Raw genomic sequence first — 16,806 nt, 5'->3', positions numbered from 1 at the left:
TGTGTCATTGTATTTTATTATAACTGGGGGACATGAGAATAAGGTGAGGACATGTGTATGTTTGATATTTCTGTTCCATTACAAGAGTGCAACATATGCTTCCAGTAGAAAATGAGGAAACACAGAAAACTCTAGAGGGAGGGATACTATTTGTAATCCCTTCCCAGAGAAATAATCGTAATTAACATTTTATGATGTCTCCCTCCATCTACTCTTGAGGTTGTAGACGTTCTCCGATGGGTTTGTAGACTGTTTCAGGAAAGAAAACGCAGAGTCTTTAGAGCTCTAACGGTGCTTTCAGAAAGACTGCCAGGCCCTGCAAGGCCTCCCTGCCTGAATGAAGGAGGCTGGGAGCCGGCCTGACCTACCTTCCCACAGGAGGAGCCCTGTCTCTCCCTCCAGGTGCCCCCTGGGCCAGAGCGGAGAGGCTGGGCTGAGAAAGACGAGCACCCCAGACCACTGATCCAGCTCGGTCGCGGTGTCTGGCTTTCCACACATCCGGAAATCTCAGTGCAGTTGGGTCTCGCTGTCTGACAGAAGAAGCCTCGAGGGCAGGGCCCTCTAGTGCCCTGGTGTAACTCCTGTGCTGGGATTTGGCCCACGCCTGTTGGCGAGCTTCCCCCTTTCCCTGACCTCACAGCCCTGAACAGCCCATGCTGCCCACAGCGATCACGTTTCCTCTCTCTGGAACTGCGGTCCTTCTGTCTCGGACGGGGGCCCCCAACTCCCCACTCTAATCATGAGATTTGATGAGGGGCCATCAGTTACTGTCCCTGTGGAAAGGGTAAGCATGTGACACAAGCTGGGACCCTCCTGGGATTTCAAAAGAAGAACCAAGAAACCAGACCTTTCTCTGGCAGCAAGAGTGGGAGGAGGTGAGTCCAGGACCACAGTGTCTGTGTCCCAGAGTATGTGAGATGTGCTAAGCCAGTCCTCGCAGAGAGTTGGACTAGGAGAGAAGACGGGGGACAGAGGACGGGAGGGGGAAGGGAGGACAGAGAGGGAGAGAGCAACGGTCTTTGTTTTGATCCTCCAGGTCCCCTGGATTCTCCTCTGAAATTCTGGTGTTCCCTTTCTGAAATTCCATGACCTACTACAGGAATTCTTCCTACAAATGAGTGTTGGATTTGTCCTTTGTCACTGGCAACTGAAAGATCCCTGAGCCCTGGAACTGGACTATCCCCTGGAAACCCTCCCTCAGTCCCCTGGGTTACCTGCTGTCTCGTATCTGCTGTCTCTCTCTTCTCCACTACCTGGATTTCTCTGGCTTTCCACCCTTGAGAGCCCAGGTTCTTAAAATAGTCCACCCCTCTCTAGTCTACTGTGGCAGACGGCAGCTCTGATTAAGCTGGTATTTGTTCCTTTTTTTTTTTTATCCTCACCTGAGGACATGCATACTGATTTTAGAGAGAGGGGAGGGAGAGAAACATTAATTGGTTGTCTCTTGTACATGCCCTAAGTGGGGACTGAACCCACAACCTGGGTATGTGCCCTGCCTGGGAATTGAACCAACGACCTTTCGATTTATGAGGTGATGCTCTAACCAACTAAGCAACACCAGCCGGGGCCTAATATTAGTTCCAAAAGTGTTGCTGGTTAGTTCCAAACCAACCCTAGTTAACGGAATGTGCCCAAAGGGAGTCCTTCTTAGTCTACCCTTCCTCCAAACTCTCCTTTTGGGAAATATTATTTCGCCTATCACCTCCTCCTTCTGCTCCCCCTTGGCCCGTCCTCACTTCGCCTGTGGTTCCACAGCCCGCAGGCCTCGGCCCTAACAAATGGGCGCTTCCTTGGAGAGAATAAGGGTTTGTCCTGCACGAGTCTAAGGCTGCAGTGGGTCTTCCTGGTTATATTGTCTTTCAAGCCAATTACTCAGCAGTTTTCTTAAAAAAGATTTAATTTACTTATTTAATTTTAGAGAGGGGAAGGGAGGAAGGAAGAGGGGGGAGAAACATCGATGTGTGGTTGCCTCTCATGTGCCACCCCTCCACCCCCACTGGGGACCTGGCCTGCAACCCAGGTATGTGCCCTACACTGGGAATCGAACTGGTGACCCTTTAGTTTGCAGGCCAGCACTCAATCCACTGAGCCACACCAGCGAGGGCTGAGCTCTTTTTATCTTTTAATATTATTTTGCAATAGTAAAATGGCAAGATAAGTCACTTACTTTAAAAGAGAGGACAGATGGCATGGTTTAAAACAAAAGAATGTCACCAAAGAAAAGCCAATGAAGACAATATTGATGAAATGGTATTGACCACAAGTTATGGATCAGGAGGGTCTTGGCTTATTCAGTAAATAATCTGCAGGACGTAGGTCTGCCAGGCCCTCGGCTAGGCACAGGGACTGTCCGTCACCATGAAGTCACCTGATCTGCACCACACGTGACGGCACAATAAGCTGTAACGTCACACTGTCACTCCCTAGGAAGGACCTCACCTAAAAATACCCTCTAGCATTGACTGCGAAAGGCCGAGCGAGCGCAAACTCCTTATCCAGTTATGAACTTGACATCTGCCCTTGCTCAAAAAGAGACAGGCCTGTGGCTTTCCTCGCACCTCTCTCAGCAAGCAGCCGAGTCTGAATGAGGTCTGAGGCTGCTGAGCCCCGCTGGATGCCACTCCACTCCACGGACAAGGCGGCATCCCGCAGCTCTCCCTGCCGACAGGTGTCTATTCACAACACCTTCTAGAGAGCGCAGCGACAGTTCCCATCCTTGATCTTTTGGCTCAGTTCCCAGGGAGACCTCCTCCTGTTATGTTTTATTCATGGCGGCGCCCAGGAAGGTTCGTTCATTGTAAAAGTCGGCGGTGGGGGTAGGGACAACCAATGAACCTGAAATAAAATTTGAGTGTCATAATAAAACCTCCCTTTGTGTGCTGAGAGTCTGCAGCCGGAGTCGGAGATTCTGGGGAAGGTCTGTGTCTTGAGAATTTTTAAGGGAAAGGGGCCACAGAAGCAAAAAATATAGTTATCCATACCACGGTGGAAGAGTCAAAGAAAGGTCAGAGAAAGCAAAACAACCTTCGCTAGGAAACGCGGGGAGCTTCAGACATCTGAGCACATGGAGAAAGCAGATGGTGCGCGGACAGAAACAGCAGGCTGACCGCCGTGAGGGCCACAGCAGCGAAGCTACGGCACATACACAGTCAACATTTACTCCAGCTTCTCCCTCGGACATTCCATCCCCACCAACTCCATCACTGTCTTTGCTGGAAGAGCTACCTAACCTTCCGCTTCGCTAGGTAGGGATTTGTAGACGCAAGTCCAAGCAGGCATTTCTTCCATCTGCCCCACCTCCACAACAAAACCAAATAGAACCCATGTGCAAGCAGCACGGAGGACAGAGGTTATCACACTGTATCACACACACGGATGTGCACACACGTGTGTACCTTGAGCGTGATGGTCTTCTCGCGGCGTGTGATGTTAACGCTGTGGGGCTGTCCGTTGGCCATGTTCCTGTGGTCCACGTCGATGTTGTACGGCTCTCTGGTGCCGCCCAGGTTGTACCGAATCTGCAAGCTTCCTGTATGAGGAAAGGAAAGAGTCTCAGCAACTTCTCTGTGCCAGGTTCCATGTTGCTACAACGTCTCCCACCCTCTGACACGCAGGTTTCCACGGAACATTGCCCCCGCTTTGATGTCCATCAACACCGTTGCCATTCTGAACGAGCTCCGAGGCACCCTGATCCATGAAAGTCAACAGCACCAGGCACCCACACGGTTACCATCTACCAGCAACGAGCCACCAGTGACCGTCATCTGCAAGTGGGAGCAGCACACGGTGTGAACGACCCACGCTGGGAGTGACGCTGGGAGGCAGAATGAGAACACGCACAATATAGGGCTGTGGAGATGCCTGTAGGCCCCACAGAGTCCTCGGTGGGACACAAAATAAATGCAGGATTCAGGCGCGGGCCCAGGGCATCAGCAGAGCGCGCCACTTGGTGCGTGAAAGAATCACGAGCGTACAATATTAAAAATAAACATAATTTATAAAAGATAAACACGTGGGATTTTGGGTGGCTGCACTGAGACCTGGGAAGCGAAGCAATTACTTTTATTTGAGTTTGGAGACGGCTTCAAGCCAGACTCAAAGCAGAAGAAAAGATGGGCTTCCCAGGCCCCCCAAGTGGCCACTGCCTCGGCTATAGTTCACTCGGCCTTGGCCTTGACGGATTATTCTTTCTTCCCTCTTCCTCTGTTGCTCCCCAGGCATGACGAACAGTATTCAGGAAGAATCACGTGACATTCTCGGTCCTGCTTTTAACTAATCTGCACAGCAAACATAGCTTCTGTTTCTCATTTATGATTTTTAAAGACATCAATTTTTAATCTCATTTTTCACTCAAATTGGAATCATCATTTTAATAGTTATCATCTCTAAGCTTAAAAATGGAGTTTGACCAACTGCGATCACCTCATGGATTCATTTTCCTTCTAGAGGCACAAAACTGGTGTTCTGAGTTTTAAGTTGTGAAATAAAACACAGTAATTAAAACTTAGCACACAGAAAGAAAAAAAATAAAAGCAAGTTGTTGGAAGCCCCACCACCCTGAAATAACTGCTCTAAATATCTGGCAGTGTTTCCTTCCTGATAGTTCCCACGCCTTTATAAATACATGAACAAGGGCACTAGTTTCGAAATGCCGCCTTTCCTTACGTGGGTACTCTAGCATTCCACGTGCCATTTAAAATACTGCACCCTGTTCCCGGACTTGGAAGAAACGTTCACTAGGACAATAAAGAATGAACCACGTTTGCTGTTTTTGCTTTCTAAGCGAATTCCACAAGCCTTCTCTAGTTCTGAGTGTTGCCTTAGTGTTTCAGCCTAGACCCCTTTGCTCACGGCCTTTCAGCCAAGCACTGTAGGTCTTGTCTCTGAAACGCGCCTAACTTTCCCGCTCTCCTCCATCTCCGTATCCGCAGGGTCTCCCTGGCACCTGGAACGCCCCGGTGTGAATCCCACGAGAGCCTTCTCCTGGCTGTCTCAGCCCCACCAGAGCTCTGGCCCCTGGTACCTGCCACTCCGTACCCGTGAGCTGAGGGCTACTACCTGAGCTTCCCCTGATCCTCACCAGTCTGTCCTCTAAAAGTTTCCAGAGAAACAGGAGTCCCCTGTTTCTCTGCTGTTCCTCACTACCAAGCCCATTAAAGATGTCTTATGGCCCCTCAAACACACCATATGCAAAACCAAACTCTTGATCTTTCCCCCCAGAAGTTTCCCATTGCAGTTTTCCACATTTCCACATCTCCCTTCATCCCTCCAGCTATTCCTGCCAAAGGCTCCAACTCCCCTCCACCTCCTAGATTACACGTATGTTCTGTCAGCAAATTATCTTGACTCCTCAGCAGATACCTTGAATCTTGCTGCTGTGCGTCATCTCCATTACCACCCCAGACCATGCCCCCACCGCCCTTGGCCCGATCATTGTACTAGCCTCCATGCTAACCTCTTCCTTCTGCCCCGGCCTCACCTTCCCCACCCCAGTCTCTGCCCCTTGCACACCTGGTCTCCTCTGTACCTGAGCAGGGCACTCTCTGAGCAGGGCGGTCAGAATGATGCCCTGCTCAGAACCTTCCAATGGCTTCCTCCTACCTCCCTCCAGTAAAAAGCAAACTCCTCTAATGGCTCACCAGACCCCACGTGACCTTCTGCTATTACCTGTGACACCATCTCTTACTATTCTCCTCTGTGCTCACTGCGGCTTCCTTGCTGTTTGTCAGAAGCCAGAAGGCTCCTGCCCCAGTGCCTTTGCACTTGCTGGCTCTTCCCTCTAGGACTCTCATTCCCCAGTTATCTGGCTGCCTGGCCCCTCACCCCCTTTAGGTCTTCGCTCAAATTCATCTTCTCAGTGACTATTTCTGGGACTTCCTCTTCAAAAGCAGAATTTACTGACTCCTGTCTGTTGGTCAGGTCCTCCCTATTCTGCCTTATTTTTTTCTCGTACAGTTCTTACCCTACAATTACTACATATCGTCCTTAATTTGTTTACTGTCTGTGTTCTCCCAGTCAAATGTAAGCTCCATGAGAGAAGGAATGTTTGTTTATATTCTTCATGACATATTATTGTAATGTATGAAATAATGCCCCACACTTAGTAGGTGGGAATAAATATTTGGGGAATGAATGAATGATGGTCTCCCTGCTCCGGTGCTTTTTTATTTCTTAGGTTTTCTTTGCAGAGAGGTCTTTCCAAAAGGCATACTTGATTACTGCATTGGTTTCCTTAAAACGCTTCACAGCCTTCCAGTTGCCCTGAGATGAAGACACACACTGTTAATGTAGCGACGACGCTCCGTCTGGCCTGCTAGTTTATTTTCAAACCGCACCGTTTACCCTCTCGCTTCCCGCGTCTACGTGACCTTCGGTTTCTCTCACTCTCCAGGATGTGAAATTCTCCCCCTACCTCAGGACCTTGGAATACGCAGAGGCTTCTCTCCCCACTCGTCAGTGTTTTACCCGAGTTTTCCCTTCATCCCAAGAGAATTAAAAACAATCTCTTGTTCAGGAATGGAGATGAGCAGGCAGGTATTTGAACAACATGCAGAAAGTTGATTGTCTTGAGTAATTACTCTCCACTTTCCTTCTGGTGTGCTTGTAAAACTGCAGCCAATTTTTACAAGTTTACAGCTGTACCCACTCTTCACTCGCTTGGGCGTGTCCTCAGAGCACACTCACACAGCCACTGTGCAGCACGGCGCACCCCAGTTTCTCTGGGTCTGAAGTGGGTTGTGTGCTTGGCTGTAAGCATAGAGTCACGTCTGACAGCACCGGCCCCGACGCCCGAGTGTGGGCTTCGTAATGACGCAAAGAACTGGACACCGCCCTCTGTACTGTCTCTGCCACTGGTCCCTTCACGTTCCCCAGCTCATCTGACTCAGTTTTCAGTTGTTTCCTTAAAAATTATGCTTCTCTTTTCTGGCTGTCTTGGACTTTGTAAATGTGATGTAAAATGTCTAAACCACTTCACTTAATGGCAACAGAAATTATTTGCTTTGAGAAAAAAGATGAGTTGGAACTTTAAAGGTACATAGAGTGAACATCTATAAATAGTAATGGGGATCTGCTTGAATAAAAAAATTCAAACACTGTATCGATTCCTTTCAAATAGCAGCACAAGAGAACCATGAAATGGTAATTGGGAGAATATTCATATTTGCTCATTAAAATAAAATAGTGTTAAGTGGAGAGAGGGCTTACTCCTCGCACCTCGTGTTCACCCCCTGAGGGCACGAAGGCGAGGGGAAGGGGCTGCTCTCACACTGGCTGCAGCCACTCCCGTGTTAACCAAACCGACCTCAGGGGTGTCCAGCCGGTGGCCCGCAGGCTGTGCGCTGCCCAGGATGGCTATGAATGCAGCCCAACACAAAGTCGTAAATTTACTTAACACGTTACTTAAGTTTTCTTACTAAGTTTCATACTAAGTTTTATTACTTAGATAGTACATTTTCTGTATTAGTGATCACAAACTTGGGACCCGCTTGGCAATTTTAAAAGACTATCGAAGGGCTGCTGCACAATCAGGGCTATTACGGGAGGACTTTTTGCTCGTCTGTGGCGGCGGACCTCATGGAAACTGTGCACGGACCCTTCTTGCATTCATCAGTGTTCGCTAGTGTTTGTGTACGTGATGTGGGGCCCACGACAGCCCTTCTTCTTCAGCGTGGACACCCCTGGGATGGAAACACCGGCCTGCGACGAACGCCCACAAACACACGTGCACGCCCAGGGTTGGGCGCTGGCTGTTGAACACCTCTGCGCGGCCTCGACCCGAGGAGCAGACGGCACAGCCTCGACTGCATTGTGTTCATTACACTCTGGACAAGCTAAAGTGAGAACCACCCGCCCTGCCCACCTCGGGGCTGGCACGTGGGGTGGGAACGTTTGTGGATGAGAAATCTGTTTAGTTGGATCCAGGAGAAGTAAACGTAACTTGCGAGCTTGTGGAACGCAGGGTTATGCACTTTTGCCTTCTGCTTCCTCACTTACTGATTTTACGTATTGCTTTTTCTGATCAGAACAGTGACCCCTGCTGGGGTGGGCCCTTGATGTTTGGAGAGGAGTGTTACTATTCAGAAGCAGCAAACCAACAACCCAAACAGACACTTGGTGCTCACATTGTTGCTTTCCTTTATGTATGTATATCTCTCTCTCTCAAAGTTAAACTGCTTTTGGACAGTCAAAACTGTATCTTGCCCCTTTTTTTGGTTTAACGCAGTATTACTAATTTTTTCTCCATGTCATTAATTACTCTTCGTGAATATTATTCTTCATAGGTATATAATGTTGCATAAAGTGGTGACTCCCTCTCTTCCACTCACCACTTTACTGAAGTTGGGCCACTCGGTTCTTTCCAATTCCTATGAGTAACACCTGCATGCTGAATCTTTGTCTGGTTTTTGGCTAATCACTTTAGGAATAATTTCAAGAAGGGAAAATACAAGGAAACATTTATTTCCCCATCTTTTTAACTTAGTGCATTGCCCCGGGAAGAAGTTTAAGAGTTTACTATTTTTTAGAACTTAAGTGGAATTGGGTTAATAATAGTGACGATGCTTGGTTCCAAGGGAAGGGAACCTTGCTCTTCCAGATGCTACATCCTGAAGCAGCTGTCATAGGAGGCTGCCAGGCCTCGTCAGTGAAGAGCAAGATGAGGAGAGAGGGCGTCCTCGCCGTCAGCCACACAAGCTCCCTGGGAGAGAGTCAGAGAGATTTGCTCCTTGAGACACCTGAACTATTTTAATTGGTTAAAAAAAAGTGATCTTAAAACATTAAGAGGCTTAGAACCCAAGTTCATAGGCATTAGGAATGTTTACACTTCTCTCTTTCTCGGGTCGTAAGGCCATTCCTACATTGCCGCGGGAACGCCTGCTTGAGAGGCTGTGTGTCTGACTGTCTCTGGCTCAGTGCGTATTCCGAGATCAAGAAGGTGTCGAAGTTACACTGTAAATACACCCTGCTTTCAGCAACCTTGCTGTCAAGGAGAGGGCTTAGGAGTGCAAATGTCTCTGATTTTCTATTTCCATTGAATATTCAGACGTTCTGTAGGAACCTGTTTGGTCATTATCATAAATCAGGGTAATAATTCATTTATTTATATAAAGTTCATTCATTACTTCAAAGCTCTTGTTGGTAGAGTAGTGAATGTATTTAATCATTAGGAACAAAAAAATCATCATCATTATATAAATCATCTCATATCATGTAATATGGTTCCTGTAAGTAACTCAACATGCCTTAGCAACATTACTACTGTACACACTGCTATTAAGCATGCACCGGACCAGTTGCTTTGCTGGCTCTCAAACAGGGAAATAGGGTTCAAAGACATTAGGTGACTTGCTCAACTTCCTGTGAGGAATAAAGGAGAAGCCAAGAATGATCTAGACTCTCACTAGAACATTCCATCCACCCAACACTCAGTGGCCAGGCGTCACGGTCCTTACCGGTGGGTTGGACGAGGACCGCCAGGAAGTCCGTGGTGAGAGAGCTGACGTAGAGGAGAATGCAGGGCGCCTTGGAGGTGCTGAAGCTGAACCGGACCTCCTCGTGGGTGAGGTCCGGCGGCGGGCTCTGCTGCTCCTGTGAGCTCTCAGCCCTGCTGCTGCCTGATTCTCTGCTGCTGATCCCGGGTGCCTGGAAGTTATACCGCAGCCACATCCCCTCTTCAAAAAATGCACCAACGTCTGTTGAAAAGGAAAGAGAAGCTGAAAAAGGAGGAGAAGTCGGGTGCCGGGACCATCAACAACTTAAACTTGGGTTGACTGTCAGCCTCTAGGCAGGTCACCGAGGACAGACTCGGGCTCTAGGATGGGGTCAGACTGGGAGGGCTCCTAGGCAGATGGATGTTACTTCCTTAACACGAACACACCATCAAAAAAAGTCGTGCAACAATGTGGCGATCTGAGAGTTTAAAATGCAATAATAAAAATAAGAAATGTAAATCACGCCGGAGAGAACGTCAGTTTCGTACTCAGACCGGATGAATAAGTTTGGCTGAAGAGACGCACTGCGAAGAAGGCAGTGTTGTAATACAAACCACCCATGCCAGGCGCTCTGGGGCCCCACCTTTGAGACGGTTTTGCTTTGGACATTCATGCCCACAGGGAAGCCCCAGACCACGCCCTCAGTGCTGGGCGCTTGGAGTACAGTGTTTCAAATCACGAGGCACGAGGTTAGAGGGAACTGGGTCCAAACTTGGCACTGCCATCAAATAGTGGCCGTAGGTGATGTGACTTGACCAGCTTCTCTAGGCTTCAGTATGTTATTTGTGAAAGGAAGATAATAAGAGTGGAAATTATGAAAGGTCATTTAAAGTAATCAGCACCTAATACATAGTATCTATTATTATTATGAAATTGGAAGGAAGGTCACTAACCCTTCCTCAGGCATTTCCTACAGCCTACTCGGTGGGTGCTAGCTGATTTTCAATCGTTTCCTGGCAGACCAGCTCCTGCTGTGGTTTTCACTGCCGTTTGCTCTGGAATGTTCTGAAAGCACCTCCTGAGAGTCACTAGGAAACCCCGAGGCACCCCTCCGAGATTGGTTTGGTTTTCAGTGTTTACTGTTCCATTGTCCTCTCCATGTGCCCCTCTGAAAGTGTTTCTCCAACTTCTGTGCCCCTGGAACCTGCCCTCCTCATCCCGCTACCTCGACACCACACAGACAGGCTTTGCGAAACACCAGGCCACACTGTAATTAATAGGAGGGACGAACTTAAAAAGCATTCTTGCACCTGGGATACGTGAAGTCTGTTCTTGTTAAACATGCCCAGCAGAGTCAGTACAGCACAGTGATTCGGGGTGACTCTTGGCCTTGACACAGACCAAGTGTGTGAACTTGGTCTATGGCTTGCAACTCTCTAAACCTCTGTTTCCTTCACTGAGAAATGGGGCCACACAGGTTGCTGTGAGGATTAAACAGCCGATGTGCACACTTAGCCTAGTGCCTAGGGTATACGATAAACCTTCAATGAAGATTAGTCAGTCACCTTACACAGAAAAGTTACCACGCCCCACTGAGGGCCACAGATGCCGCACTGTACCGTGCCTGATGCCGCCACACACGGGCAACCCTCCGTAAGTCACCCTGGCGCTGGTACAGTCTCCACGACCCGCTGCTCACTGAGCTGTGGTGAGAGTTCCAGTGACTAGAGGCTCTCAACTATGGGCAGCACCATTCTCCGCCTGACCTCCCACCACAAGAACTTGTACAAATGTGTGTGTGTGTTGCGTGTGTGCACGTGCGAGCATGTACACATGTGAATGAGCATGCACATGGGGGCATGCATGTGCGTGTGCACATGCATGTATGAGCACACATGGGTAGGTACACACGTGCACGTTTGCATGTGCATGCACACACGTGCGTGTGTGTATGGGAGGGCGTGTCCAAATGACGGGGTACCATTGGTGTTGAGTGAGCAGGGCGGGACTGCTGGTGTCCTCCAATGTGTGGGTCTGTTTTGTACAGCTGAGAATCGTCCTGATCGAAAACGCCAGCGTGCTGTTGGCAAACGCAGATCAAATATGCACTTACGCCACGCCAGTCACTGCACGACTTCCTGGAACGTGAAGATGCACAAAATGCACCACTGCCCTCGAGGAGCTTTCTGTCCAGCAGCGGGCGTGGGAGGAGACGTGTCAAAAACCCAAACACACAGTGAGTGTGTTACGAGTGTGTGGCAAGTGTCTGTGCCTTTCTCGGCAGGCTGGGAGACTAGACCCCCGTCTCACCGCCTGGAAGATCCTGATCTGGCCTTCCTTCTTGCAGCAAGCATCTGTCCAGTGGCGGCTGTGGGCCAGACTCCATGCTGGGTGCGGAGGTCACAGTCTTGCTCGCAGGGGTGCTCCGTGTAGAGGACACTGTAGACTAACCGACGTTGTGGTGGGTGCAGGGTCAGTGTACGCAGTGGGGAACCTGCGACTCCGGGGCACCAGCGTGCTCTCCGGGGCCCTAGGAACACTTCCTGGGAGAAGACATTGGAACCAGGACCCAAAGAGCCAGAGGCAGGCGCTATATATAGGTGGAGAAGAGGAGCAGCTTGCTCACTGAGGGCGCAGCATGCAAATACGCTTCAGCAAGGGTGACAGGTTCCCTGGTGACACGGATGCGCAGGAGTGGGAGACCCTCGAGGAGAGCGCAGGCAGGGTGGTGCACCAGGCGCAGCAGGGAGCCGGGCCTTCCGGCCAGGGGGAACTGGTACCCATTCTCAGACAAACTGGTGATGACCCAGGCGGATCATGAAGGGACATTCAGGAAGCTAAGGATTTTAGATCAACAAACCAGAAATATGCCACAGAGACTACTTTTGGGGGTTTTAGAGTCACCATTAACAAGCTTTATGGATTCATGTCCGTTTTGGAGGAAGGGTTATACTATGCTTGAGAGCGTTATTCTGAAACCATGTCATAAACCAACTGTTAAACCAGGGCCTGGGAGGGCTGTGGACCATTTAAGGCTCCAAGTGGCAGATTTACAGCTCTCATTTCTTTGTTTCAGATTGTTTTCAGGAAAAGCTAAATCAGGGTACTGTAATATCACTTAGGAAAGTAACATCCCCAACCCTTCTGAATGAGTGACTAAAATAACACTAATTTAACAAGCCCCAAATAACACCTTTTCCCTCATTAAATGGTCAAAAAGTATTGATTTAGAATACTTGTTTTAAGGTTTTTATACTAGTATGGGATAGCTTAAGCTTTATGACATTCATTTTTGGATAGAAAAGGATACATTTTGGGTTTAGTTATTCTAGGATGTATTATGATTACATTCCAAGATGTGTTATGGAAGGGATTTGTTGAATTATATCATGCTTCCCAAAATTGTGAAATACATCACACCATCTGTCGACTGAGGCTCCGGAAGGTGTCGGGAACCCTGAAGCCAGCAAGCAATCTCGTCTTAACATTTTTTGGTCCTCAGAACGGATCCTAAATAAACTACCCTTCACTGGGGGAAGTTAGTCTGGAAATGTTCCAAATGAAACACGCAAACCACACATCAGAGTAAGGCCACGCAGGCATTTCCCCCGGTCTGCCCAAACCCCTGATGTTCACGGCAGAGAAACAAACGCAGCTGGCATGCACCCTGCGATTACATTGCTCCTCCCCTCTCTCTCCTCCAAGTTCAATAATTCTATTCCATTCCTTTTCACCTAGGATTTCTTTTGCAACCTGTAGTTTTTAAAAATCTGATGTGATTCTTTTTGTTCTCTAACGTCCCCGTGAGGGCCCAGAATTCAAAGTCCCCAGCTCACAAATGGGCTGTTTTCCAAAAGTTTATTTTAAAGTCAGTAACTTGCAATTTGGAAATAGTTCCCCATGGAAACAATACTTTAAATGCTGGTTAGTTTGCCAGGAGAGCCTACAAATGCTGAATCACTCTGGGTAGGTAATAAAAGATAATTGAAGAATGCCATTGTGTATTAGTAATTAAACAGCAACAGCAACCACAGCAAAGAGGTTAGGGTTGATTTTGAATATGAGAACTCCCGGGACCTCTGTTCCCACAAGGCTTTCGCCTCACGTATACAGTGGCATGCTGGTCAATGTTACACAGCTGCCTCTCCAGTGGGAAAACCCTGGTGTGTAGTGGTTGCCTATTCCCATGGTGTAAACAGTACACCTTGGCTCATCTCAAGCTGCTGAGATGACATCAATAAATACGGAGTGGAGAAGAGATGTTCACAACTGGTCTCCCAGCCGGTGAATGGTCCCCAGCATACGCTCCCCTTCTGCTCACCTGCCTCTGACCCAGTCACTCACACAAACTGTTCTGATTGAGCCCTGCCTCGTGGTGGCTGTCTTAGCGTGGGCTGCTATAACAAAGTACTGTAACTGGGTGGCTTAAACACAGAAATGTATTCTCACAGTTCTGTTGCTGTAAGTAACAAAGATCAAGGTGGCAGCTGACTCCATTCCTGGAGAGGGCTCTCTTCCTGGCTTGCAGACAGCTGCCTTCTTGCTATGTGCTCATGTGGCAAGAGGGAGAGAGTGAGAGAGCAAGCAAGCACTAGCTCTCTGGTCTCTTCTTATCAGGGCACTGGTCTCATCCTGAGGGCCCCGCCCTCAGGACTTCATACAAACCTAATTACCCCCAATGCCTCCTCCCTCAATATGATCATGTTGGGGTTTGGGGGTTCCACATATGGATTTGGGGGAAGACACAAACATTCAGGCCCTAACAACAGACCTCCTTCTTTTTTATCTTCTGTTGTATGCACAGGCTGTGGTATTTGCTTACTCCTTCCTGCCTTGCAAAGCTCTCCTCTGCCTCGTCCCAGCTATCCCACTTCCTGAAAGCTGTCTGGCTTCTGTAACATCTAGGGGGATGGCTGGGGAGCTGACACCGTACCGGAGGAGGATGGGCCTGAGCCCAGCCTCGGGGTCACTAAACTCTGTCATGACTGAATCCCATTGCCTGGAATAATCATGCTCATTAACTGCGTTTTAATTTATCACCTAGTCACTAAGTTAAGTGCGTTTTCTGGAGCTCTGCTCCTGTTGATGCTGGGCATCGCTTCTCTGCAGCAGCCCGATTCTGCACAGGCCTGGCCCCTCCCAGGGCTCTCTGCAAGGCCCAGCTCTGCTCATACTTGTTTCCATTGCACTCCCAAGGCCCTGTTACCCTGAAATACAGTATTTCTCTCCTGGTCTTACATTGGCAAAATCTGCTTTTTATCCCCCAGTGCACCATGCTGAACGTCCTTCCTAAATTTTTTATTCTGTTTGATGTTTTCTTCAATTTAACATAACCATTTTGGACTAACGACATTGGACCTGGGACAGGTGAATGTTCACCTCTGCTTGTTCTGGGCATGCAGGGGAATGCAGAACCGTTGTAACCCCTACCCCCCTAATTCTCTCTAAAGGCCAGGTTACTTCCAGGTCAGCATCTATGCAATAAGCTTCAAGTGTCTGGATCTGCACCAAGGAGAAGAAATAGCAAAGGAAAACCTCTCAGGCTGATCCTGAATGCCACGTGCTGCCCCTGAGACACAGATATGATGTTTATTACTTTAAACACATCATTAAGCTCTGTGGTCTGTGAGCTGTGTAGGAGCTGGGGGCCTTCTCACCGGGAGTTTAAGAACCAGCGGCACTGAACAACTTGACTCGAATCTTAACCAGGAGGAGAGTTTGCGTCCAGAATTCCAGGGTCACGCTTCTCAAACGGCGTTAATAAGCACGACGGCACGGATGGCCCTGAGCAGGTTAGAATGCTTTAGGGAGAGCGAAGGAGATGAGGACTTCCCTGCAGCGAACTTCATCTGAGGCATCGAGTGAGAGGTTAACGTGGTGCGTGTGGAAGGCAGGAGTCGCCGTCTGTGTGCTTTTTAGTCCTGGCTCTGCCACCAACCAGCTGTACGGCCCTGGTCAGGCAAGTCGTTCAATCGCTGTGGGCTTTACATCATGCCCATCCTAAAGCAGCCCTCCCTGGAACTCCCACCTTCCTCTGGCTAGCGGCCAGTCTTTTCATGTATTCTTTAAAGTGTTTATTACATGCCTTCTATACAGAAAGCCATGCTAGTAGAGACTTAGCAGGGAGTTGGTGTTTAAGTTAATGACTGAAGGAGAATGAGCTTTAACTGAGACTAGGGGCAGGCAAAGCGTCCTAGGAAGAGAAGGATGCAGGTGCACAGCCCTGAGGAAAGAGGGAATGTGGGGACCAATGCAAAGAAAGTGAAGATGGCTAAAATTCGGGGGAGGGTGGTGGGAAGGGAGGCTCAAAGAGAAAGGGGGCGGCATTCTGAGGATTTTGGTGTTTGTGTAGAAACAGTAATGGGTAACTCTCGAAGGGTTTTATATGGAGGTGACATAATCTGATTTGCAGTTTTAAAAGATCGCTCTGGCTGCAGTTTGGTGAATGCATTGGAGGGAAAGGAGAGAGAGGATCGGGTAGAACACTGAGGAGGCTGCTTTAATGGGCCAGAGGGAACAGGCTATGGTTGGAACATTCGTCGCTGCCTACAAACCCGGTGGGCTAGTGGGTAGACACAATAAAGAGACAGCTAGGGGTAACGTGGACAGAACCTGGGGATGGTTAAGAATCGGGGCGGAGGGAGAAAAGGCACACAACTGTAACTGAATAACAATAATAAAAAAAAAGAATCGGGGAGGCGCAGGACAGGTGTTAGGAAGACTGCTGTGTTTCTGGATGGATGTTGGTGACAGCCCTGATAATGGGGAGGCAGAGGTGGTCCCGGTAGGGGTGGGGATGTGGCAGGTATCAGGAGTTCAGCTTCGAACAGGTAAAGTTTGAGGAACCTTTGAGTCAGAAGAGCAGAGATATCAGATAGGCATTTTGCTGCACAGAGGAGAGGACTGGGCGAGAAATAGACGTTTTAGAGTCAATTTTATGGATGGCACATAATACCACAAGCCTGAAGGGGTTGACTGAAAGAAGTTTCGTTCCCTAAGGGAGTTCACGGTCGGTTGGGAGACACAGCAGAGACACAGTAAATACACCCTTAGAACACGGTGTGTGATCTGGAATAAACAGAGAGTGCAGAGGGAAACAGCCGGAGGGGAGAGAGGGGCTACTTCTGTGGGTGGGGCAGGGGAATGTCCAGACCACTGCACTGGGAAGGTGACCCAAGTTGGGTGTTGACAAGTGAGAACGTATTTCCTGGCCTAGAAAGAGTGGGAACCGAGGCATAGGAGAGAGAGCCGGCTGGGGGTCCGGGACATGACATCAGAGTGTCTCTGTCCTGGCTGCCTGTTAGGAACTACATGTCTGAGGCAAGCTCTCAGAAGCTCTGATTTCCTTGGTCTGGAGAAAGGCCTGCCCACTGCA

At 48.9% G+C, this 16,806-nt stretch overlaps 1 protein-coding gene across 1 annotated transcript in view; it reads right to left on the bottom strand.

The window, feature by feature from the left end:
• Positions 1 to 16,806, bottom strand: part of CNTNAP2 (contactin associated protein 2) — a 1,617,197-nt gene that overhangs the window by 115,411 nt on the left and 1,484,980 nt on the right. Inside the window, exons 19-20 of the mRNA XM_053926665.1 lie at positions 9,453 to 9,692; positions 3,396 to 3,529 (exon numbers count right to left, since the gene is read on the bottom strand). Coding sequence (XP_053782640.1) covers positions 3,396 to 3,529; positions 9,453 to 9,692 — 374 coding nt within the window. The remainder of the gene's footprint in view (positions 1 to 3,395; positions 3,530 to 9,452; positions 9,693 to 16,806) is intronic.

This window comes from Desmodus rotundus, chromosome 6 (assembly GCF_022682495.2).
Source record: "Desmodus rotundus isolate HL8 chromosome 6, HLdesRot8A.1, whole genome shotgun sequence".
In the NCBI taxonomy this organism is placed as follows: Eukaryota; Metazoa; Chordata; class Mammalia; order Chiroptera; family Phyllostomidae; genus Desmodus; species Desmodus rotundus.
The sequence above is the reverse complement of the archived record's forward strand: the minus strand, read 5'-3'. Positions and strand labels throughout refer to the sequence as shown.